Source organism: Phascolarctos cinereus, unplaced genomic scaffold (genome assembly GCF_003287225.1).
Source record: "Phascolarctos cinereus isolate Bilbo 61053 unplaced genomic scaffold, phaCin_HiC Scaffold_5;HRSCAF=322, whole genome shotgun sequence".
Classification (NCBI taxonomy): domain Eukaryota; kingdom Metazoa; phylum Chordata; class Mammalia; order Diprotodontia; family Phascolarctidae; genus Phascolarctos; species Phascolarctos cinereus.
This window is the reverse complement of record NW_027555958.1, coordinates 259,175,983-259,201,490: the sequence shown is the minus strand read 5'-3', so window position 1 is coordinate 259,201,490 and position 25,508 is coordinate 259,175,983. Positions and strand designations below refer to the sequence as shown.

The 25,508-nt window shown below is 36.5% G+C and overlaps 1 protein-coding gene across 4 annotated transcripts in view; it reads right to left on the bottom strand.

Moving 5' to 3' along the window:
• Nucleotides 1–25,508, bottom strand: part of TBCD (tubulin folding cofactor D) — a 502,517-nt gene that overhangs the window by 386,810 nt on the left and 90,199 nt on the right. For all 4 annotated transcript variants that reach the window (XM_078155768.1, XM_078155769.1, XM_020987528.2 and 1 more), the window contains exon 11: nucleotides 8,938–9,074. In XM_078155768.1, the coding sequence (XP_078011894.1) occupies nucleotides 8,938–9,074 (137 nt within the window). The remainder of the gene's footprint in view (nucleotides 1–8,937; nucleotides 9,075–25,508) is intronic.

Genomic DNA, 25,508 nt, shown 5'->3' with positions numbered 1-25,508 from the left:
TGGCACTAAATATCCGTAGGCTGGAATAATGAGCATACAAAAAAAAAAGAATCCAACAACAATGAACTATTATGGTGGCAGAATCATTCAAGATAAAAACACAGAAGAAAAGAATAACTCAGAGGAAAAAACCGATCAAGCATCAACTCAACTAGAACTCCTGGAAGAAATGAAGCAAGAGTTAAAAAAAAAGTTTAAAATGTTTGCATGAATGAAATGAAAGCATTTGAGGAAAAAATTGGAAAAGAGATAAGAGTTTTGGAAGAACTGAAAAAATAATCGGTAACTTGGCATAAAAGGTACAAAATCTTGACCAAGTAATAAACGCCTTGAAAATTAGAATGGACAAATAGAAACCAATGATTTCATGAAGCAACAAGAAGTATTTTAAGCAAAGTCAAAAAACTGGAAAAAAACAAATCGAAGAAAATGTAAAGTATCTCATGGGAGAAAAAAATGACCTGAAAAATATATCAAGGAGAGATATTGTAAGAATCACTGGACTATCTGAATACTATGACCAAAAAAAGAGCCAAGACATCATATTTCAAGAAATCTTAAAATAAATGGCCCAGATCTCTTAGAAGTAGGGGGCAAAGTAGAAATAGAAAGAAAAAATCTCCTGAAAGAAACCCCAAAACGAAAACTCCCAGGAACATCACAGCCAAAATCAAGAATTTCCAGGTCAAAGAAAAAGATACTACAAGCAGTCATAAAGTAAAAATGCAAGCACCCAAAAGCAAGAGTCAGAATCACACACGATTTAGCAGATATCACTATAAAAAAAAGTATTGAACTTGGAATATGACATTGCAAAAGTCAAAGGACTTGAGTTAACAGCAAAGAACAACTCATCCAGAAAAACTCATAACAATGGAGGAGAAGAAAAAATAAAAGTTTAATGAAATAGAGAATTCCCGAACACTCCTGAAGAGTGACAAAGAAATTCTGACATTCAAATAAAAGAATAAAGAGAAACATAAAAAAGTAAACATAAATGAACAATGCTAAAGAACTAAACAAGGATAAAATGTTCAATTCAAATACAGAAGATGATACATGTGTCCTCTCTCAACCCTATAGTCATCAGGCCACGTGAAGGAAGTCCAATTAGATGAGGCCTGATTGTCATGGCTGTCATGTCTTGATGACCTTAAGAATGGAAAAAGAGTGGAAAAGGAATAAATCAGGGGTGAGAAAGACAGGGAAAATTATCTCACATACTCAGGATACAAGAGAAGACATCTATATAAACAAGGAAGAGGGAGTGGGAGAGACAACTCAAAACTGACACTTTGAACCTCACTCTCATCTAAACTGGTCAAAAGGAAGAATACACACAAACACAAACACACACAAATACTAAAATACATTTCGTTCATGAGGAAAAGAAAAAATAGGGAGAAGGGAGAGGAAGAACCAAAAATCAATTAAGAGGATTAGTCCTGAGCAAACAAACTCTAAGGATATATAAAAAATACTTATTGCTGTTTTAGGTGGCAAAAAATGGGAATTTGAGGGGTACCCATAAATTATGGAATGGATGATAAAGTTATGGTGTGTTTGTGAGTGTGTTTATCGTTGCTTATAAAACGCTCACACGCATCTTATAAGCAAGTGGGTAGAACAGCGTATAGAACACTGGGCCTGGTGTCAGAAGACCCAAGTAGTATAAATCTACCCTCAGACACTTACTAGCTATATGACCCTAGACAAGCCATTTAGCCTCTGTTTGCCTAACTTTCTACAACTATAAAATGGGGATAGTAATAGCAGCTACCTCAAAGGGTTGTGGTGAGGATTAAGTGAGACAATTTTTGTAAAGTGCTAGCACAGAATAGGTTTTATATAAATTTTCATTTCCCCTATTGTGTTGAACGTAATGGCTAACCAGAATTAAAGACAACTAAAGATGAAACATGTTACCCACCACCCAACACAGAAGTGAAAGACTCAGAAAGGACAATGAGACGTGTTTTTTGGACATGACCAATATGGAAAGTTGTTCAACCATACGTAGTTGGAATGGGTCTTTTTTTCCTTTTATTCTCAATTGAGAGGGAGGGGATCTTGGCTATTTAAAAAGGATGAAATTATTTGGGGTGAGGGAAGGAATAAGTGTTGTATATTGTCAAAAGCTTTTGCCACATCTTCTGAGAGAAGCATGATTTTTGTTGTTTTCATTATTAATGTGGCCAATTATGTTTATAATTTCCCTAATACTGCATAACTCTGTACTCCTGATATAAATCCAGTCTGGTCATATTATAGGATCTTTACAATGCATTACTGTAATCTCCCTATTAGTATTTTACTTAAAATATTTACATCAATATTCATTAGGGAAATTAGTCTATACTTTCCTTTCTCTATTTTTGACTCCCTGGTTTAGGTATTAAGACCATATTTTCATTGAAGGAACTTGGTAGGAATCCTTCTTTTACTATTTTTTTCACAAAAAGTGTAGTATTGGAATTAACTTTCTTTAAATTTTAAGATTTTTAATTTTCAAGTGAAAATGACATTCAAGTGTGGGCTGTAAACCACTCTCTTCATGCCTTCCTCTTTGCTGAATAAACTTTTATTTCTGTATCCCATTTATGAAATACTTTTCCCCATTCCACCACTTCCTCTTATCAGAGTGTATAACTATACCTCTTTCCTATCCATTCCATTCATCTTTTAAGATCATCAGAACACAATAGAAATATTCTCAGGCCCTGTATCTAATTAAACTACCTTTATAAGTGCTATTAATGATAAAGTTTTGAGGGGCTACATGTATTAGCTCTCCACATAATAATGTAAACAGTTTAACCTTGCGTCGCTTATGTCTACTTGTTCATGTTTACCTTTTTATACTTCTCTTAACTCCTGTTTATTGCTGTTAAGTCATTTTTTTCTGTTGTGTCCAACTCTCTGTGACCTTATTTGGTGTTTTCTTGGCAAAGATACTGGAATGGTTTGCCATTTCCTCCTCCAGCTTATTTTACAGATGAGGAACTGAGGAAAACATGATTAAGTGACTTGCCCAGGGGCACGTAGCTAGTAAGTGTATGAGGTCAGATTTGAATTCACCAGGATAAGTCTTCCTGACTCCAGGCCCAGCACTCTATCCACTGTGCCACCTAGCTGCCCTTGATTCATGTATTTGTATGGCAGATTTTCTACTCAGCTTAGGTCTTTTCATCAGTAATGTTTGGAAGTCCTCTATTTCATTAAAGATCCGTTTTCCCACTGCAGGATTATATTCAGTTTAATTGAGTATGTTATTCTTGGTTGTAAGTCTAACCTTTTGCCTTCTACAATGTCCAATAATATTCCAAGTTCTTCACCCCTTTATTGTGCTAGCTAACTTCTCACTACCACTTCTTTTTACAGAATTCTTCCTAGCTACTTGTAGCATTTTTTTTCCTTGTCCTGTCAGCTCTGGATTTTGGCCACAATATTCCTTGGAGGTTTCATTTTCAGGTTTCTTTCAGGTGATCACCAGTAGATTCTTTGAGTTTCTACACTGTCCTCTGGTTCTAAGAGATCTGGACAGTTTAAAGAAATCTTGCAATCTGACATCTTGGCTCTTTTTTTGCCTCATGGCTTTCAGCCAGTCCTATGATTCTTATCACTTCCGGATGCTTTTTTCAGGTAAGTTATTTTTGTTATAAAATTTTTTTTTAAGTCTTTTGACTTTGTTCTAATACGTCTTGGGATTAATATCTTCTATTTAGTCTATTTTAATTTTCAGGGAGTTATTTTCTTGGGTAAGGTTTTGTACCTCTAGTTCCAAGGTTTTAATTTTCTTTTCATATCTTTCTTCCAAAGTTCACATTTCATTTCCCACACTTTACCACTCTTGGTTTTTTTGTTTGTTTGTTTTTTTAATGGCTCTTTTATTTTATTTCCACTTCAGTATCTTGGGAAACAGACAGTAAACATCTGACCAACAACAACAACAAAAAAATGAAATAAAACCAAAAGCAATTGATTACTATAAACAGTCCAATCCAGGTTCCAAGAATTACAAGCTGTAAATAAACGAAATAACAAGTATCGTGTAGGGCTGGGTAAACATGGAAATACTTAAATTCCATTGTTTCTGAATTTCCTTTATATACAAACTCCAAGTGGAACCTGAGGCTTCAAAAACAGAAACTGCTTTAAAATATTTTATGGCTGGATGTTTGTCAGAGGATGTAGTAGAGTCTTAATGAGCTAAGGCTGGGACCTGAGGTTAGGCCATCAAAGAACAAACTATTGGCAGCTAGGGAAAGAAGCAAAAGTGAAATGTCGAACTTAAGGCTTTGGATTAAAATGATTTAGTAAGTATACTATGTCTCAAAGTGGAAAAGATCAAAATGATACTCCTACATTTGAAGCATTTCATTTTTGAAATTTGAATTTTGCCATCTTAATTTGAAAATAAATAAAAACACAGAAGCCCCCTCCAGACATATACCCTTTCATTTTTTCTCTAAATATTTACTGTAAATGAAAATTTTGCTTGCTACTTCTTGTGGAGGAGAAGCAGAAATCTATAAATCCTTTGGAAATTGTTACTGTTCCAGAAATCCCCTTAATGTTGTCTACTACTTCAGAACAGAAAAGCATACCATTCCAATATGAGCCAAGATGAATGGCCAAGTCAAAAGGAAAATATCCCTCTCCTGTTATTCCCCTCCCTCAAATCCCAAGCAAATTTGTTTACTTATATGGAATCAGAATAAGAAAGCAAATTATACAAACGAATGATAATTTAGACAATTCAAGCCCAAAGGCTTTCATTGACCTATTTCAGATAATGTGTGTGTGAGTACCATACCATACTCACTGGAAGTTTGATGATTTCTTCCAAGTGACCACGTTAATTCCAGTATCGGTGGTTGAATGGCCCTACCCACCACCTGGGGTCAATCTGTAAATTTCATCTGAGCTTCCTCTTCATGTTCCACTGGAGTCCTGTATTTGAAAGTCAAATTTTCTGTTTAGCTCTGGTCTTTTCATCAGGAATGCTTGAAAGTCCTCTATTTCACTGAATGACTATTTTTTCCCCTGAAGGATTATACTCAATTTTGCTGGGTAGGTGATTCTTGGTTGTAATCCTATCTCCTTTGCCCTCTAGAATATTATATTCCATGCCCTGTGGTCCTTTAATGTAGAAGCTGCCAAATCTTGTGTTATCCTGATTGTGTTTCCACAGTACTTGAATTGTTTCCTCCTGGCAGCTTGTAATATTTTCTCTTTGACCTGGGAACTCTGGAATTTGGCTACAATATTCCTAGGAGTTTTCCTTTGGGGATCTCTTTCAGGGGGAGATCGGTGGATTCTTTCAATTTCTATTTTGCCCTCTGGTTCTAAAATATCAGGGCAGTTTTCCTTGATAATTTCTTGAAAGATGATGTCTAGGTTCTTTTTTTGATCATAGCTTTCAGATAGTTCAATAATTTTTAAATTCTCTCTCCTGGATCTATTTTCCAGGTCAGTTGTTTTTCCAATGAGATATTTCACATTGTTTTCTAATTTTTCATTCTTTTTACAGTGTCTTGATTTCTCATAAAGTCACTGTCTTCCAATTGCTCTATTCTAATTTTTAAGGAAGTATTTTCTTCAGTAATCTTTTGGACTTCCTTTTCCATTTGGCCAATTTTTCTTTTAAGGGCATTTTTCTCCTCATTGGCTTTTTGGACCTCTTTTGCCATTTGGGTTACGCTGTTTTTTAAAGTGTTATTTTCTTCAGTATTTTTTGGGTCTCCTTTAGCAAGGTGTTGACTTGTTTTTCATGATTTTCTTGCATCACTCTCATTTCTCTTCCCAGTTTTTCCTCTACTTCCCTTACTTGCTTCTCAAAATCCCTTTTGAGCTCTTCCAAGGCCTGGACTGATTCATATTTTTCTTGGAGGCTTTGGATGTAGGAGCTTTGACTTTGTTGTCTTCTTCTGGTTGTATATTTTGATCTTCTTTTTCACCAAAGTAAGATAATATAGTCTGACTCTTTTTGCGCTGCTTGCTCATGATCCCAGCCAATTACTTGAGTTTTAAATTCCTTGTTAAGGTAAGAGTCTGCTTCCAATGTGGAGAGTGTACTGTCCCAAGCTTCAGGGGTTTCTGTAGCTGTTTTCAGAGATACTTGTAGGGACCTGTAAATTTTCAGTTCTTCCAAGGTGGTATGACAAGGGGTGAGGTGTTTACTCCTTTCCTGGCCTATGAGCACAGGTATTCCTTTCTGTCCTGTAACTGTGGGGAGGGGTTCCTCTCCACAGCCACTACAAGCTCCACCACGCGCCAGCGCTCTTCCTCACCCCAGCACTGCCACCCAGAACTGTGACCCAGATCCACACACGGGCAAAGTAAGAGATTCCTGCCTCAGCACTGGCAAAGAGATCCCTGCAGTCCCTCTCTGATCAGCCACTGGATTCCCCCTCCGTCTGTGGGCCGGAAGCTCGGGAAGCAGCTGCCCCGCCAGGACCAGGCTCTTGGGGAATGGAGCTGAGACCCCGCCTTCCTCTCTGACCACCGACAAACACAGACTGTTCCCACTGACCTTCTAAGTTGTCTTTGACATTCGTGGATTGAGGAGTCTGGGAACCTCCACAGCTGCCCACGATTCAGTCCTCTGAGGCCTGCTCCAGGTTTGCTGTGGCCTGCGCGCCTACGCCACGCTGCGCTGCGCTCCCAGCCCGGTGTGATACACCTTTCTGATCAATCATCCAGGTTGTCTTGGGCTGGAAATTTGTTTCACTCTGTCTTTTTGTGGGTTCTGCTGCTTCAGAATTTGTTTAGAGCCATTTTTTATGAGTATTTGGAGGGGTTTGGGGGAGAGCTCAAGCAAGTCACTGCTTTCACTCTGCCATCTTGGCTCCGCCCCCCACTCTTGTTTTTTAAAAATAATAATTTTTAGCTAAAAAAAAAACACTTATTTTTTGGACTTCAGTTCCAAATAAATTTTTCTTTGAGGCTTTGCTTGTAAATGTTAAGTCATTTTCTTCTTTTGGGTTTCCACCTTGAGTTTGCCTGTCTCCATAATATCTCTTTATAGCTTGAGTCTATTTTGTTTTATTCATTATTCCTGCCCATAGCTTGACTTCAGACTTTATATTAGTGCTGATTTCTGCATACTTCTAAGGGGTAAGTTTAGCCTGAGCTTCTGTCTTCTTACAAAATGAGTGTCTGTCTGCTTTCAGTACTCCTAAGGTAATGTGATCAAGGTGAAACCTGCTCCCTGCTCTCCTGGTCTAAGCCCTGCAAGTTCCTGACCTAGGTTTCTGTCTGTTAGTTTGTCCCTGGTTGAGAGTTTCAGTAGAAAACTAGCCTGCTAGACTGACCTTGTATTAGCCTGCTAGGAGGCTTTCCACATTCAGTGACTAAACTATAGATCCCTCTTTAGTTTGGGACTTCTGTCCTGGTTGTTACAATGAAGCATTCACCCTGAACTAGAGGAAAGAACTGACTGCTCACTTTGTTCCTGAGATCTGAGCCATGCTGTTTGCTTCAGAACTTGTTCTTTTATCAGCACAAAGCTAGAACCTGCAAGAGATCACTTCTGTCCACCTGCAAATATTTGCAGATCTACCTCGACCAGTTCTCCCAAGAACCAGGTAATGAGTGAATGAAGTACCAGACTATACCAGTTCCTGCATGCTATTCATGTACGTAATTCAGGAATCCCTTGGGATCTCTTCTTGCCCAGGTTCTTCGTGCCCTAGTGGACAGTCTCAGCTCTCTTTCAGTCCCCTACAACTATAACATTTCAGATACAGGGCGCCCCAGGCAGACCCCACCCCTAATAACTGCAGACCTGTCTGTGTCCCTAAGTCTGGATAGAAAAATGATTGAGTTACTTTTTTTCAGTGCATTTCATAGATCTTGGAGGATACAGTTTGGTAGGGGAAATCTAGGCTACACTTCTTCCTCCTACTCTGCCATCTTCCCAGAAGTTGGAAAAAAGAAATAAAGTAGCTAAAGGCTGCTAAATTCTTGTAACTACAGGCACCTGAACTCTTTAACAATAGCAACTACTATGAGCCTCAAAATCATCTCAAGATTACAATATGCTTGCTGAGTTGGAAATAACTTCATAGATCATCTAGTCCAATCCTTCATTTACAAAGGATGAAGCTGAGGACCAGAAAAATGGAATGACATATTCTAGGTCATACTAGCACCAAATACCACAGGCAAAATGCAAACATAGGTCCTCTGACTTCAAAGTCAGGCTTCTTAACAATACCCTATGCTGCCTTCAGTTATCTGACCTCAATTTACCTAGGTACTTCCATCAGTTCTACCTTCTCTGTAAGAAGCTTTTCCCATTTCTCCTTAATGTTGTCCCTCTGAGATTATATCCAACTTATCCTGAAAATATCTTGCTTGTACCTAGTTATATATTGCTTCCCCTGTTAGACTGTGAATTTGCCTTTCATTGTGTCTCCAGCCCTTATAAGAGTGCCTGGCATATAAAAGGTACTTAATGTTGACTTGTATTCCAGTTAGGCCAGAGTTCCCATTGAACCACATCTATACCATGGGTATATTTACCTTCCATGTAACATTGCTCATATTGTTTCTATCACCTGGAATACCCTCCTTCACCTAAAAAAAAATCTAACCCATTATAGCCTCAATCCTTTCAAATTCCAAGCCTCAACAATATCAGAAATTACTGAGCTCTAGTTTTCTATGAAATCCCATGGCAATTACTGTCCTTGCTATAAGTTCCTTAATTTATTTTCTACTCCTTTATATCTATTAAATAAGTTCATATCTATTAAATAGTATATATACACAGATTTATATACTGAACAAATAAAAGGTCCATTATCAAATAATAATTAACAAGTATTCTTAGTCCTATCCACACAAACTAACTGGATCTTCAAATAAATATTCAGAACCTGAGAAATGTCTGAAGACTAAGTGGAAAATATCAACCTAGCTGCAACACACCTATGACATTTTCAACCTCCTCAGGAACATCATAGTCTTCATCATTGTCAGAAGCTAAAATTTGGGGGATCTGTTTCTCTTCATCCTGGGTAGAAAGCCGCAGATTGGCAATCAAAGATCGAGAACCACGTTGATATCTAAAAAGAAAATAAACATTAATTCAAAGTTAAGAGTTAGTAGTGGGAACTTAAGAAACTTAATTATTTAACATATTCTCAATATTGGAATTACCCTCCATCTATCAAAACACACCCATAATAAGAATCACTCACACACATTTGTATATGGAAACACTTCACAATTCATAAAATGTTATCCCTATGAGGTTAATTAATGTAAGCATTATGATTCACAGAGTCCATAAATTAGAGAACTGCATTCAGTCCATCAATAAACATTAATTAGGTGCCTACAGTATGCCAAGCACTATGCAAAGCACTGGGGATACAAAGAAAGACAAAAGTCAATTACTGACCTCAAGGATCTGTACTCTGCTAGGAGAGTGAATATATTGCAAACTACGCACAAACAAGTTATATACCAGATAACATGGAAATAATTAAGAAACAGAAGAAACTGAACAAGTTATGAATGAATCATCAAAGAAAAAAACCCAGGACAGCACAGATTTACAAATGAATTTAACCCAAACATTTAAAAAACAATTCATTCCAATACAACATAAACTTGTAAAAAATGAGAAGAGATCCCACAAAAATCCTTCTAGTACACAAATATGGTTTTGATATCTTAACCAGGGAAAATCAAAACAGAGAAAAAAAACTATAGACCAATTCCCTAATCAATCAGCCAATCAATCAGTTCTATTAAGCACCTACTATCTGCCAGGTATCATGCGAAGTGTTAGGGATACAAAAAGAGAAAATAGCTATATAACGTTCAAAGAGAGATAATTAAAGAATCAATGGACAAGGGTCAGAGTGAAAATGGTAATGTGAAAAGAAGCATTTTAGCCTAGTTTTCCCTTAACAGCGGTAGCTAGGTGGCACAGTGAATAGAAAGCCAGACCTGGAGTCAGGAAAATGGAAAAAGAAGACATAGACGAATTAGGCATAAAACTAGAAAACCAACTATCTTAAAAGTCCTAATTGAACACTAAATTAAAAATCCTGAAAATCAAGAGATTAAAAAACTAAAATTTTTTTAAAACTTGAAATATTAAAACTCATAGCTTTTTTGGCTATTTTGAAGATAGAAATGTTTATTTTAAAGACTAAGAATGTTCTTTAAAATGATGCCTAAGTTTCACACACAATTTAAAAACATCTTAGCACCAATTCTGTCAATAAAAGATGTCCTATTAAACTCATAACTTTTTTTAAGTAAAATAGATAAGTCAGCCATTAGCTCATCTTATTTTTTAAAAAAGAAGAAAACCAAATTATCAGCATCAAAATTAAAAAGGTAAATTGATAATCAATTGTGAGAAATAACTCATTCAGACTCAGGAGGGAGGAAGTTAAAAGCCCAGTTTATCACACAGTTGCCACCGTAGGTGTCCTACAAACTAGGATACATTGTAACAAAGCAGGAGTTCACTATTTATCTCTAATCCCGGCCACAAAATCCCTCCTCTGTTTCCTCATTGGCTGAGTACTCCAGAGTGTACAACTTTCCAGTATGCCTATCATACAGCTATTCCTTGATAGGTCCATCCCTCCTTCTTCAAACATCCCACTTCAGAAAATGGTGGCTTAGCCCCTCCTGGAGGTAGAGAAGCTAATATTTATAAGCCTATTAAGCATGCGCATTCTAAGCAAAGCTTAACCTTTGTCCTACTTACAACTTCTAACAGGAAAACAAGATAAGACCAGATTTATGCCATTTTACTTAGTTACTTTTAGCAGTTGTTTCAATTTTATGGAACCTTTTCTTCTACTTAACTAACTTCTATCAGCAAAACAAGATAAGACCAGCTGTATCCTCTTTTCCTTAGTTACTTTTCTAGCTGTTTGCTCCAAATGTACAGAACAAACATTTTCGTTATATCTCTCATCAATGAAGAAAACAGAAAAACAATTATCAGAAGCTATTTTCCCCCACTATATACCAATAAAACAGAAAATCCAAATATATACAAAAATACAAATTAACAGAAAACAAGATACTTAAATAATCCTATCTAAAATTAAGAGGGCTTCAATAAAATTAAGAGAAGGCTTCAATAAAAGATGAGATTTTAGATGGGACTTAAAGGACTCCAGGGAGGCCAGCAGGTAAAACAGAAGAGAGAGAGTATTCTAGGCAAAGGGAACAGTCAAAGAAAATGTCCACAGCCAAGGGATGGAATGTCTTGTTTATGGAACAACCAGGAGGCTCTAATTTCATAGGCTCTAATGAGGGAGACAACATATGAACAAACATAAAAAGCAACCTATAAATAGGAAAAAACTAAGAATTGGAATTAAGAGGGATTGGAGAAGGCTTCCTATAGAAGGCAGGATTTTAGTCAGGCATTATAGCAGGCCAGGGAGGTCAGTAGTCAAAGAAGAGGGAAACCATTTCTGACATGGAGAAAAATGACTGGAACCTCCTTGAAAACTGGAATGGACTAAATAGAAGTTAACAAATCCATGAAACAAGAAACACTGAAGGAAAAAAAAAGGACAAGATTAAAACAATATAGAGAAATACTGAAGAAAAAAAAAAGGACAAGATTGAAACAGAATATAAGGTATCTTACACTAAAAAAAAACCTAAGGTTTTCCAGGAGCCAAGATGGCGGAGTAAACAGTAAATTGCTGTCACTCTCCCAAACTGATCTCTGAAAAAAGCAGAAAATAGTGCCCCAGGAAAAATCCTAGAACAGTGGAGGCAGCAGAAAGACAGAGTGAAGCAGTCGTTTAGCCCAGGAAACTTAGGGGGTCATCAAGAAAGGTCTATCTCACTCAGGGTAAAAGGGTAGCACATTCCAGGACAAGAAGCATCTCAGCAAGCCACCAACAAGGCCTACAACAGCAAACCAGCAGGAGATGCTGAGCTGGAGGATAGTGGAGTAGGCAAATGCCAACATCAGGATCCGCCACATGCCTTAGCATAACCATGGGAACCAGCAGACTCCAGCTCAGAGAACCACCACATGCTGGTACAGCCCTGCGCAGGCAAGTCGGCCCTAGCTGCGGAACTCCCTATGCTTCAGCTCAGCCTCAAGCTGCTGGGTGTCTTCCAGCTTCCAGACCTCTCCATGCTCTAGTGCAGCCCCAGGAGGCAGTGGCCAGATCTCCAGATGGTACAGAGGAGCACCAGGGGGCAGGCATCCTCCAGAGGGCTATATCACATGCATCAGCACAGCATGTAGAAATGCAAAAAAACCACACCCGGCCTCAGCACATACCAGACACTAGCACAAGGTCCACAGGTCAGCACCAGGAAAGCTCTCAGCCCCTACAGTTTACATCTGCTAGCACCTGAGGTTCCAGCACACACAGCCCCTGACCAGGCCCCTAGCACTCAGCACAAGAAGTTTGAGACAGTGCCCCTTCTGCCCCAGAAGTCGAGCTCAACTTTAAAAGCCAGGAAAAAGAGCAAAAATGAACACTGACCATACACAGCTTCTATTGGGACAGGGAAGATCAAAATACAAATTCTGAAGAGGATAATATTGTCAATATACCTATATCTGAAACCTCAAAGGGGAATACAAACTGGTCTCAAACCCAAAAAGCCTTCTTGGAAGAGTTCAAGAAGGATTTTAAAAGTCAAATAAGAGAGGTAGAAGAAAAATTAGGAAAACAAGAGAGGTATGCAAGAGAGGGTCCACAGCTTGGAAAAGGAAGGATAAAAACTGACTGAAGAAAACAATTCCTTAAAAAATACAATTGGCCAAATGGGGGAGAAAAAAATCCACTAAAGAAAACAACTCCTTAAAAACTAGAATTGGCTAAATGGAAAAGGAGGTAACAAAAGACAACTGGGAAAAAAAATTCCTTAAAAATCAGAATTGGGCAAGTGGAAGCTAATGACTCTATGAGACATCAACAACTAAACAAAATCAAAAGAATAAAAAAAAACTGAAGAAAATGTGAAATACCTCACTGGAAAAACAACTGACCTGGAAAATAGATCCAAGAGAGAGAATTTAAAAATTATTAGTGTACCTTTCCTGAAAGCAGTGATCAAAAAAAGAGACTAGACAGCATCTTTCAAGAAATCATCAAGGAAAACTGCCCTGAGGTCCTAGAACCAGAGGGCAAAACAGTCATTGAAAGAATCCACCAATCACCTCTTGAAAGAGATCCCAAAAGGAAAACTCCAAGGAATAATATAGCCAAATTCCAGAATTTCCATATCAAGAAGAAAATACTGCAAGTAGGCAGAAAGAAACAATTTAAATATCACAGAACTATTCAAGATTACACAGGACCTAGCAATTTCTACATTAAAGGACAGAAGGGCTTAGACTAAAATATTCTGGAATGTAAAGGAGTTTGGATTACAACCAAGAAGCAAGACTGAACATAATCTTTCAGGGAAAGAGATGAACATTCAATGAAATAGAGGACTTCCAAACCTTCCTGATGAAAAGACCAGAACTCAACATAAAATTTGATCTCCAAATACAAGACTTAAGAGAAGGATAAAAAGATAAAACTAGAAAGGAAAAAAACCACATTAATCACTAAGGTTAAAGTATTTACAACCCTACATGGGAAGATGATACATGTAACTCTTGAGAACTGTATCTTTATTATGGCACTTAGAAGGGGTATACATAGATAGACAGTGTGGGTATAAGTTGAATTTGATCAGATGATTAAAAAAAAAGGATAGTACTGGGAGAACGGGAAAGGAGAAGGCAGAAAAGGGTAAATTATATCACATGAAGAGGCACAAAGACCTATTACAGCAGAATGAAAGAAGACATGGATTTTAATTTTTTTTCTTTTTAGGCAATTGGGGTTAAGTGACTTGCCCAGGGTCAAACAGCTAGTAAGTGTCTAGTGTCTGAGGCCGAATTTGAACTCAGGTCCTCCTGACTTCAGGGCCAGTGCTCTATCTACTGCACCACCTAGCTGCCCCTAGAAAGAAGACATGGAAACAAGCATTGTTTGAACCTTAATGTCATCAGATTTGGCTCAAAGAGGAAATAACATACACACTCAGTTAGATATAGAAATCTATCTTAAACAATAGGAAGTAGGAGGGGAAAGGGGAAAGAAAAGAGAGGGGAGCTGATAGAAGGCAAGGAAGAAGGGAGGGAAGAAGTAGTAAGAGAAAGGGGAAAGAAAAGGGAGGCAGGATGACAGAAGTGGTCAAAAGCAAAATACTAGTGAGGAGAGAAAGAGAAAAAGGAGAGAAAAAGGCATAAATGGGGAAGGGAATAAGATGGAGAGAAAAATACACTTAGAAATCATAACTGTGAATGTGAATGGGATGAACTCTCCCATAAAACAGAAGCAGATAGAGTGGATTAAAAACCAATCCTACAATAAGTTGTTTATAAGAAACACATCTGAAGCACAGAGACACAGAGTGAAGATAAAAGGCTGGAACAGAATATATTATGCTTCAGCTGAAATAAAGAAAGTAGGAGTAGCAGTCCTGATCTCAGACAAAGCAAAAATATAAATAGATCTAATTAAAAGAATAAGGAATGAAACTACATCCTGCCAAAAGGTACCATAATAGATAATGAAGTAATATCAATACTAAACATACATGCACCAAGTGGTATAGCATTCAAAGTCTTAGAGAAGTTAAGGGAGCTACAGGAAAAAAATAGCAAAACTACACTAGTGGGGGATCTCAACCTCCCCCTCTCAGAAATAGATAAATCTAACCACAAAATAAACAAGAAAGAAATTAAGGAGGTGAATAGAATCTTAGAAAAGTTACATATGGTAGACCTCTGGAGAAAACTGAATGGGAACAGAAAGGAATATACCTTTTACTCAGCACAAAAACTGACCATGTATTAGGGCATAAAAACCTTACAATCCAGTGCAGAAAGGCAGAAATATTAAATGCAGCCTTTTCAGATCATGATGCAATAAAAATTACATGTAATAAAGGGCCATGGAAAGATAGACTAAAAAATTAATTGAAAACTAAATAATCTAATCCTAAAAAATGAGTGGGTAAAACAACAAATCACAGAAACAATAACTTCTTCCAAAAGAATGATAATAATGAGACAACACATCAAAACTTATGGGATGTAGTCAAAGCAGTTTTTAGTGAAAACTTTGTATCTCTCAATGCTTACAGTAATAAAACAGAGAAAGATGAGATCAATGAATTGAACACGCAATGAAAAAAACTAGGAAAAGAATAAATTAAAAATCCTATATTAAATACCAAATAAGACATTCTTAAAATCAAAGGAGAGATTAATACAATTGAAATTAAGAAAACTATTGAACTAATAAATAAAATTAGGAGCTGGTTTTATGGGGGGAAAAACAATAAAACAGATAAACTTTTGGTTAATTTGATTTAAAAAAAAAAAAAGAAAAAACCAAATTACCTGTATCAAAAATAAAAAAGGTGAATTCACCACCAATAAAGAAGAAACTAAAATAATAATTCAGAGCTATTTTGCTCGACTATATGCCAATAAATCTGAAAACCTAAGTGAAATGGATGAATATTTACAAAAATATAAATTGCCAAGTTAACAGAAAAGGAAATAAAATATTTAAATAAACCCTTTTCAGAAAAAGAAACTGAACAACCTATCCATGAATTCCCTAAGAAAAAATCTCCAGGGCCAGATGGATTTACAAGTGAATTCTACCAAACACTTAAAGAACAATTAATTCCAATACTACATAAACTATTTTTGGAAAAACAGGCAAAGAAGTCCTATCAAATTCTTTTTATGATACAAATATGGTGCCAACACCTAAGCCAAGAAGAGCCAAAACAGACAAAGAAAATTATAGACCAATTTCCCTAATGAATATAGATACTAAAATTTTAAATAAAATATTAACAAAGAGATTATGGAAACTTATCACAAGGATAATACACTACAACCAGGTGGGATTTATACCAGAAATGCAAGGCTAGTTCAATATTAAGAAAACTATCATCATAATTGACTATATCAATAACAAAATTAATTATATGATTATCTCAATAGATGCAGAAAAATCTTTTGACAAAATACAACACCCATGCCTCTTAAATACACTAGAGAGCATAGCAATAAATGGAAACTTCCTTAAAATAATGAGTAGCATCTATATAAAACCATCATCAAGCATAATAGGGATGTAATGTAATAGGGACATAATAGCAAGCATGTATTAGGGATAAGCTAGAAGCATTTCCAGTAAAATCAGGGGTGAAACAAGGACGTCTATTATGATGACTGTTATCATTATTGTACTAGAAATGTTACCTTTAGCAATAAGAAAAGAAAGAGAAATTGAAAGAATTAGAATAGGTAATGGGGAAACAAAGCCATCATTCTTTGCAGATGATATGATGGTATACTAAGAGAATCTTAGAGAATCAACTAAAAAACTACCTGAAATAATTAACAACTTTAGCAAAACTGCAGGATATTAAAAAAAAAACCTCTTATGTGACATTTCTATATATTACTAACAAAGCCCAGCAGCAAGAGATAGAAATAAAAATTCTATTTAAAGTAACTGTGGACAATATAAAATATTTGGGAGTCCAGCTGCCACAATAAACCCAGAAACACAATTACAAAACATTTTTCACACAAATAAAGTCAGATCTAAATAACTAGGAAAATATGGGTAGGCCGAGCTAATATAATAAAAATGACAATTCTACCTAAATTAATTTACTTATTCAATGCTATACCAATCAAAGTACAAAAAAATTATTTTATAGAGCTAGAAAAAATAACAAAAGTCATCTGGAAGCACAAAAGGTCAAGAATATCAAGGGAATTAATTAAAAGATATGCAAGGGAAGGTAGCCAAGCAGTACCAGATCTAAAACTGTATTACAAAGGAGCAATCATCAAAACTGTTTGGTACTAGCTAAGAAATAGAGTGATAAATCAGTGGAATAGGTTAAGTACACAAGACACAATATTCAATGACTATAGTAATCTACTTTTTGATAAACCCAAAGACTCTAGCTTCTGGAATAAGAACTCACGATCTGACAAAAATTTCTGGGAACACTGGAAAAATTGCATGGTAGAAACTAGGCATAGAACCTTTTACCATATACCAAAATAAAGTCAAAATGGGCTGAGCACCCAGGAGGACCTGAGTTCAAATCCAGCCTCAGACACATAATACTTAGTAGCTGTGTAACTCTGGGCAAGTCACTTAACCTCACTGCCTAGCAAAAAAACAAAATAAAACAAAATTTTTTTAAAAATGAGTCTACAATTTAGATATAAAGGCTGATACCATAAGCGAACTAGGAGAGCAAGGAATAGTTTACCTGCCAGATTTATGGAGAACAGAAGAATTTATGACCAAACAGGAGATAGAGAACATTACAAAATGCAAAACAGATAATTTTGATTATATTAAATTGAAAAGTTTTTATACAAACAAAGCCAATGCAAACAAGATTAGGAGGGAAGCAGAAAACTGGGGAAGAATTTTTACAACCAGTGTCTCTGATAAGGGTCTCATTTCTAAAATATATAGAAAATTGAGTCAAATATATAAGAATACAAGTCATCCCCCAACTGATAGGTAGTCAAAGGATATGAACAGGCAGTTTTCAGATGAAGAAATTAAAACTATAGTTATAGGAAAAAATGCTCTAAATAACTATTGATTAGAGAAATGCAAATCAAAACAACTCCGAGGTACCACATCACACCTAACAGATTGGCTAACATGGCAAAATAGGAAAATGATAAATGTTGGAGATGTGGAAAAATGGGAACACTAATGAATTGTTGGCGGAGTTGTGAAATGATCCAACCATTTTGGAGAGTAATGTGGAACTATACCCAAAGGGTTATAAAAATGTGCATAACCTTTGACCCAGGAATAGCAGTTCTAGGGCTGTATTCCAAAGAGATCATAAAAATATGAAAAGGACTTACATGTGCAAAAATATTTACAGCAGCTCTTTCTGTGGTGGCAAAGAATTAGAAATTGAGAGGATGCCCATCAATTGGGGAATGGCTGAACAAGTTGTAATACATGAATGTAATGAAATACTATTGTGCTATAAGAAATGATGAGTAGACAGACTTCAGAAAAACCTGGAAAGACTGTATAGACTAACGCTGAGTGAAGTGAGCAGAACAAGGAGAACGTTGTACCGGCAACAGCCACGTTGTGCAATGACTAATTTTTGATAGACTCAGCTCTTATCAGAAATGCAAGGATCTAAGACAACTCCAAAAAACTTATGATAGAAAATGCCATCCATATCCAGAAAAAGAACTATGGAGTCTGAATGCAGATCAAAGCATACTATTTGCTCTCTCTCTCTCTTTTTAATTTTGTTTTGTTTCTTCTTTCTGTGTTTCCTCCCATTTACCTAATTCTTCTTTACAACGTGACTAATGGGAAAATACGTTTAATATGAATGTATATGAAGAGCCTAAACCAACTGCATACCATCTTGGGGAGGTGGAGGGCAGAAAGAGGGAAAAAATTTAGAACTCAAAATCTTATGGAAGTGAATGCTGAAAACTAAAAATCAATTAATTATTTTTTTTTTTTAGAAATGCTCCTTAAAGAAATAAAGAACTTAAATAGCTGGAAGAAAAAAAAAAGAGATAGTAGAGTACAGAAGGGCCCACCATGCTATAGCACACAGGATCACAAAGAATCAGACACAACTGAATGACAATAACGAATGATAAATCAGTATCATTACTTTCATATAAAAAAGGACAATAAATTTGTTCCTTATAGGATATATTTAATTTTTCTCAAGAAATTGTGAAAGATTACCAAAAATGCTGGCTATAACAATTCTTTTGAAAAAGAAACTGAAGGAATAATGTAAGCAAGATTATCACTTTTGGCTAATGATATAATTATTTTACTTAGAAAACCCCAGAGAGTCAACTACAAAACTAATCAGAACAATTAAAATCTTCAATAAAGTTGAAGGATTTAAACAAATGCAAATCATCAGCATTTCTGTATCTTAATAACAAAATCCATCAGGAAGAGAAATAAAAAGAAATACCATTTAAAATTACTTGGACAGTATAAAATATTTGAGAGTAGGTCTGTCTGCCAAGACACACAAAAGATCTATATGAACACAACTGCAAAACACTCTTCACACAAATAAAGGCAGATCTAAATACCTGGAGAAATATTAATTACTTATAGGTAGACTAAGTCAATATAATAAATCAATTTACTTATTCAGTGCCATAACAATCAAACTAAGAATTACCTTATAGAAACAGAAACAACAATAACAAAATTCATCTGGAAGAACCAAAAGTCCAAGACGATAAAGAGAGCCAGTGAAAAAACATGGGAAAGAAGGGGTTCTAGCATTACCAGATATCAAACTATACTACAAAGCTGTAATATTCAAAATATTTTGGTATTTGGTAAGAAATAACATTTATGTAATATTCACTATGTGCTAGGCACCGTGACCGTGCTAAGTGCTTTTCAATTATTATCTCATTTGATCCTCACAACAAACCTGGAAGATAAGTTCTATTATTATCCTCATTTTACAGATGACGAAATTGAGGCAAATGGGGGTTAAGTGACTAACCCAGGTTCACATACCTAGTAAGTATGTATATTTATATTTTTCCCCAGCATTTAACACAGTACCTGGCACAGAGTGAGCACTTGATACAGACATTTTTTATTCATTCATTCCCCTTTTATCCATCCCAGTGATTCTGAATGCCTAGCTGCCATTGTTCAACACCCCACTCTAAAGCTACTCATTTCTTGCACTGTGCTCTCTGCAATGCCTGCTCCAAAAACAATAGATTTGCATTCATCTTAAACCTGTTCCTTTCCCACTTCTTCCATCTTCTTGCATTCACTAAGACCTAGCTCCCTTCAGGTGGCACAGATTCCCTAGCCAACTTTTCCATCACTGGTTATGCTTTCCTACATACTTCCTCCATAACCTCTCAATCTCTGGAACTGTTAGGGGCATTTGAATATACTTTTCTCCCTACTGCCATAACTGGCTCTCCATCTATCACTGTAACTCAGTAACTTCTCTTTTGGAATTCATTCAATCTATACTTATTACCCAACCAAGATCCTGGTGGCTATTATCAGCTTCAATGAATTCAGTGCCTAGCTCACAGTCATCATCTCTTCCCTAATTCCTACCCTCAATCAAGGGAACTTCAACATACATATTAATACTCCATCAAATACCCTAACTTTACAGTTCCTCAACTTAGTCATTTGCTATGACTATTTCTCCATCCCACTTCAGCTACACAGTGAGACAGTCATACTCTTCCCTTAGATTTTGTCATCACCCACAAATGCACCACTTCCACGTTCATGAACTCTGAAATTCCTTTATCGGATCACAATGTTACTCCTCCAGTCTGTCTGCCTTGCAACCCCAAACTCTATTCTACATTCTCATTATGACCTGCAATTCCTCTACCTCTCAGTACTTTTCTAGACCATCACCCCTACAATGTTAAACTCTCTTCCCTTTCACGTCTTGACCCCTTGGTAAATTAATTCAACACTATACTGCTTCTGCATCAAATGCGATATTTTTAAAAGTTCTTAGCATGGTATCTGACACAAAATAGATGCTATATAAATACTTATTCTCTTCCCCTCCATCCTTTTGCTTTCCTTCCCCTTCTTCTCTGAACCCCTTATCCCTTAGCCTATTGCCAATCTTGCTCTGCCAAACCTAAGTCTTAAAGTACTCCACCATCTGTTACCTTTACATCCTACTCATACTGCTGAATGAAGCTGGAGAAAATCATGACACTGTGCTGACTGGCTGACTACAAAATCATGGTGCATAATTTCAACTGGGCCCTCCCTGTAGCAAGACAATCCCTTTACAATTTCTTAATTTATTTACCATCCCAGTCACTACAGCAGCTTTTTGCAATCTTTTCATCCCTCCTCAAAGCTCTCATGGCTCACTATACTCCCCACTCCCAGTTGAGTACCTTGTATGTTATTTCACTGAAAAAAAATGAATTCATCAAGAGCTCCCTCTTCACCTTTCATTATTCTCTCAAAAGTACTCTCTCCAAAATTACAGATTATTATTTACTTGCTAAATCTAATGGCCTGTTGTCAATGCATATCTTTCTTAACTGCTCCACAGTGTCTGACACACTTGAACATCTCACTATACTTCATACATTCTTCTTTCTAGATTTCCCTAACAATGCTCTTGCCTTTTTCTCCTACCTGTATGATCACCCCATCTCAGCCTCTTTTGCTTTCTTCATTCTTTTCCTCTTACTTCTTAGCCCCTCATAATCCGGCTTCCAACTTCATCACTCAAATGAAACTGACCTCTCAAAAGTTTCCTGTAATCTCTTAACTGATTCATCAAATAACTTTTCCTTAGTTTTCATCCATGTGATGCTATTGACTACATCTTGCTTCTGAATATACTCTCCTCTGAAACTTCTCTTCTACTTTTCCTCCTACCTAGGTAACCATTCCTTATTTTCTCCAGGTTCATCATTCTTGCCTCCTAACTGTGGCCATTCCTCTCCACCAAAGCTCTGTCCTGGGCCTTCTTTTCTTCTCCCTCTATACTATTTCACTTGGTGGATTCATCAGCTCCAAAAGATTCAATTATCATGTCTATACAAATGACTCTCAGACTTATTTATCCAGCCCTAATGTCTCTTCTGATCCCCAGTCTCAAAATCTTCAAAATGCCTACTGGACCCACCAAAAAAAGACTAAGAAGGATAGACTAGATAGGTAGGAGGAGAACCAGGAAAGTACATTATTATGAAAAGTTAGAGGGAAGTATATCAACTAGATTTTCTTGTAGACATCTTAAGCTCAACATTTCAAAAACTGAATTCATATATATATTTCCCAAAAAATCTACCCTCTCCCTAATTTCCCTATTACTATGAAGGGTACCACCATCTCCCAGTCACCCATGCTCACAAACTAGATATCACCTTCAATTCCTCATTCTATGTCATCCCATCCCCCCATATCTAATGTGTTTCCTAGACCTCTCAATTTTACCTTCATAGCATCTTATATTTTCTCCTCTGACATCTCCACCACCTGGTTAAAACAATTATTACTTTATACCTAACCTATTGTTTAGCTACCCACTGGTGTCCCTGACTCAAGTCCATGCACCCTTCAACTGTCAAATTTATCTTTATAAAGCACAGTTATGACCATGTCACTCCCCCATTCAAATAAATCCTCAATTCAAATAAACCTCTACTGCTTCCAGGATCCAATATCCTCTTTGGCTAATAAAGCCCTCCGCATACTAGCACACTCTTACCTCTCAAGCTTAAACTTTATATCCCAGCACTTACTCAACAATCCAGTGGCACTGAGCTCCTTGCTGTTCCTAGCACAAAAAACTCCCATCTATCGGCTCTAAGCTTTTTCACTGTCTATCCTCCATGCCTGGAACATCTCTCCTTTCCCATCTCTACCTCATGGCTTCCTTGGATTCCTTTAGGTCTCAGCAAAAGTCCCACCTTCCACAAGAAGCCTTTCCCAATTTCTCTTATTGCTAGTGCCTTCCCTCTGTTAATTATTTCCAATTTATCCTGAATACAACAATTGTATATGTAATTGTTTGCATATTGAGAGCAGGGATTATCTTTTCCTGGTCTTTGTATCCCTAGCACTTACTACAGTACCTGGCACAAAGCTGGAGCTTAATAAATGCTAGTTGACTGACTTACTGATAAGAGGAATAAGGAAACATTACCTAATGAGGGAGTAGCACAAATAAACTTTTCCACAGATATAGGCCTGTAAGTCATGTAACATTGTGCTGCCTGGTAGAGGTCAGAACAAACTGGTAGAGTCATTCTGGCAAGAAATTTCAAAACTCACTACCCTTTGGCCCAACAATACTATGACTATAGAGTTATACCCCAAAGAGATCAAAAAGAGGGAATGGACTTGTATGAACAAAAATATTCATAGCAATTTTTTTTTCCAGTGGCAAAGAACTGAGAATGATGAACATCTCCATAAGTTAGTGTATGCATAGCTAAACAAATTATGAGAAGTTAATTTAACGGAATAACACTATGTTGAAATAAATGAGAACAAGGATTGTTTCTGGGAATACTTGTATGAACTGATTCAGAGCAAAGTGAAGAGAGCCAGAAGAACAATCTAAACAACAACAATAATGTAAAAACAAACTATTTTCATGGATCTCTGATTAATGCAGTGGCCAACCATGACTCCAGAGAATCAGCTACCTAATTCTTGACAAAGAAGTAGTAGATTCAAGATACAAAATGAGACCTATATTTCTGGACATGGACAATTTGAGAATTTGTTTTGCTTGACTATATGCATTAAAAAGGTTTTTGGTTTGGTTTGGTTTTTTCAATTAAATATCAGGAAACAACATAAATTTTTGTTAATGGAAAAAAGAAACAAAAAGAGTAAGTTCAGAGGGATCTGGCATTCTCTACGTTTTAGACAACTGTAACAGTCAAAATATGATCTATTAAGGAATATCACTACCTGATATCTACAAATACATTATCAAGAATGTCCTTAATTTAAGTGTGTGTAGAAAATTCTCGTGAAAACTTTTTTTGAGTCAGTAGCTGTTCAAGTTTTGCTGGGTGTTTTTGGTAAGGCCTATGATGGTTTTCCATACTTTTGATATCTTCCTTTCTTTCAGATACCTTGTGAATCAATCTCACAATGCTTTCAAAAGTTTGTCAGCTCTAGCAGAGGTCCCTTCTATAAATATTTAGACACTGGGCCAGCATTATTTGCCATCTTTGTTCTTCTTAATGCTGTTACTGTCACCTGTATGAACACATCAAGCTCTAAACACTATTTTAAGAGTCTGGTGTGGTGATTCTATGGTCCTTGATGACAAAAAATCCTTGCAGATTATTTTCATTTTTCTTCGGCTTGTTGTCTTTTCACTTTTTCTATAAATTTCCTAGGAAAAACTACACAAAGGTGGGTCTCTTTCCAAACTTCTTTAAGTTATTATTAATTTCTACAGCTACTGTTTTGTGAGCCAAAATTATTTCTCTACAACATCCTTTTCTATAAGATTTTACAAACAAAATTATATTACTGCACTCTTCTGATTGCCCACATTGTTCTTTTTCTCATTGTTATTCTTTTTTTCTAGCTCTGATTTCTACCTTTACTCTAAGAAAGTGACTGCCTAAAAATAGACAGAGAAGTGGTTCAGGAATGACTCCCATATCAGTAATGAGTCATATTCTGTCTGTTAAAATATAATCAATTTTATTTTTTCTTATATTATCAGGGCTTTTCTTTTCATTGGTTTTCCTGAACCATTCTCCCCTAGAAACCTTTTTCAAGTGCTAGGTGTTCCAGCTTTCATGAACATGAATATAATGGATCAGGAGGAATGTTACTCACTTCTACCTCTAGACCATACCTTTGCCATCACTCAGCAACTTCTAGGGGGTTCAGACTATTTCACCATATCCAGATCTTCATTACAGTCCTTAATGAGATTCCAGCCTACATCCTCTCATGCTTTCTCAAGGAACTGAGAACCTGGCTCAGCGTTCCTCTCAACCCCTGCTGCTTGCCCTTATAACTCAGGGATTTCTATATTCACATAGAGTCTTCCACTTTACATCCTATGATCTTTATCTTCATGCTACCTCAGCCATCCCACACAGACTATTAAGATCTCTGCTTCCACGATGATGAATTCTGAAATTTCTTATATAACTGTGCTTCCATCTCTACCTCTGACTCATTCCTCAAAAATCTCTATTGTTCATCTTCTTTATAACTGCAAGTTTCTTTATCTTTCCTGTTCTCTCAGTCCATCACCCACACCTTGACTGGGCAGTTCAATTATACTAAACAGTTCCTAAATACTGCTGATTCAACCTTCATAACATTCCTTTTTTGTCCCATGTTCTCCATTCACAAAGCCATCATCCTGCTTCAAGCCTTCATCAGTTTTCACCTGGATTACTGCCTTAGCTTTTATTTGTCTTCCCTACTTCCATCCTCAGAGACCAAAATATGACAATCTCACTCCCTTTCTCAACAATATTTAGGGGCTCCCTACTGCCTCTAGAATAAATACCATATAACCTGCCATTTTAATCAATCAATATTCCCTCATCCACAGTTCCAGATTTACTTCATAGTATTTCCTTTCAAGCACTCTAAATTCCAGCCCAACTGAACTACTAATTGTTCCCCAAACTCAACATGCTATCTCCAGCCTTCATTCTATTACACAAATTGTCCTCCATGACTAAAAGGACCTATGTTTCTCAGAATCCATAGCTTCCTTCTGGACTGAGCTCAAGAGCCACTTCCTATTCAAAGTCTACCCCAATACAAACACTTGTTAGTATTTTCCTCACCTCTGAGTTGGCTGGTATTTACTTATTTTAGTTTTCTCAATAAAACATGAGTTCCTTGAGCACAAGACTATTTTTGTTTTGTATATCCCAAAGG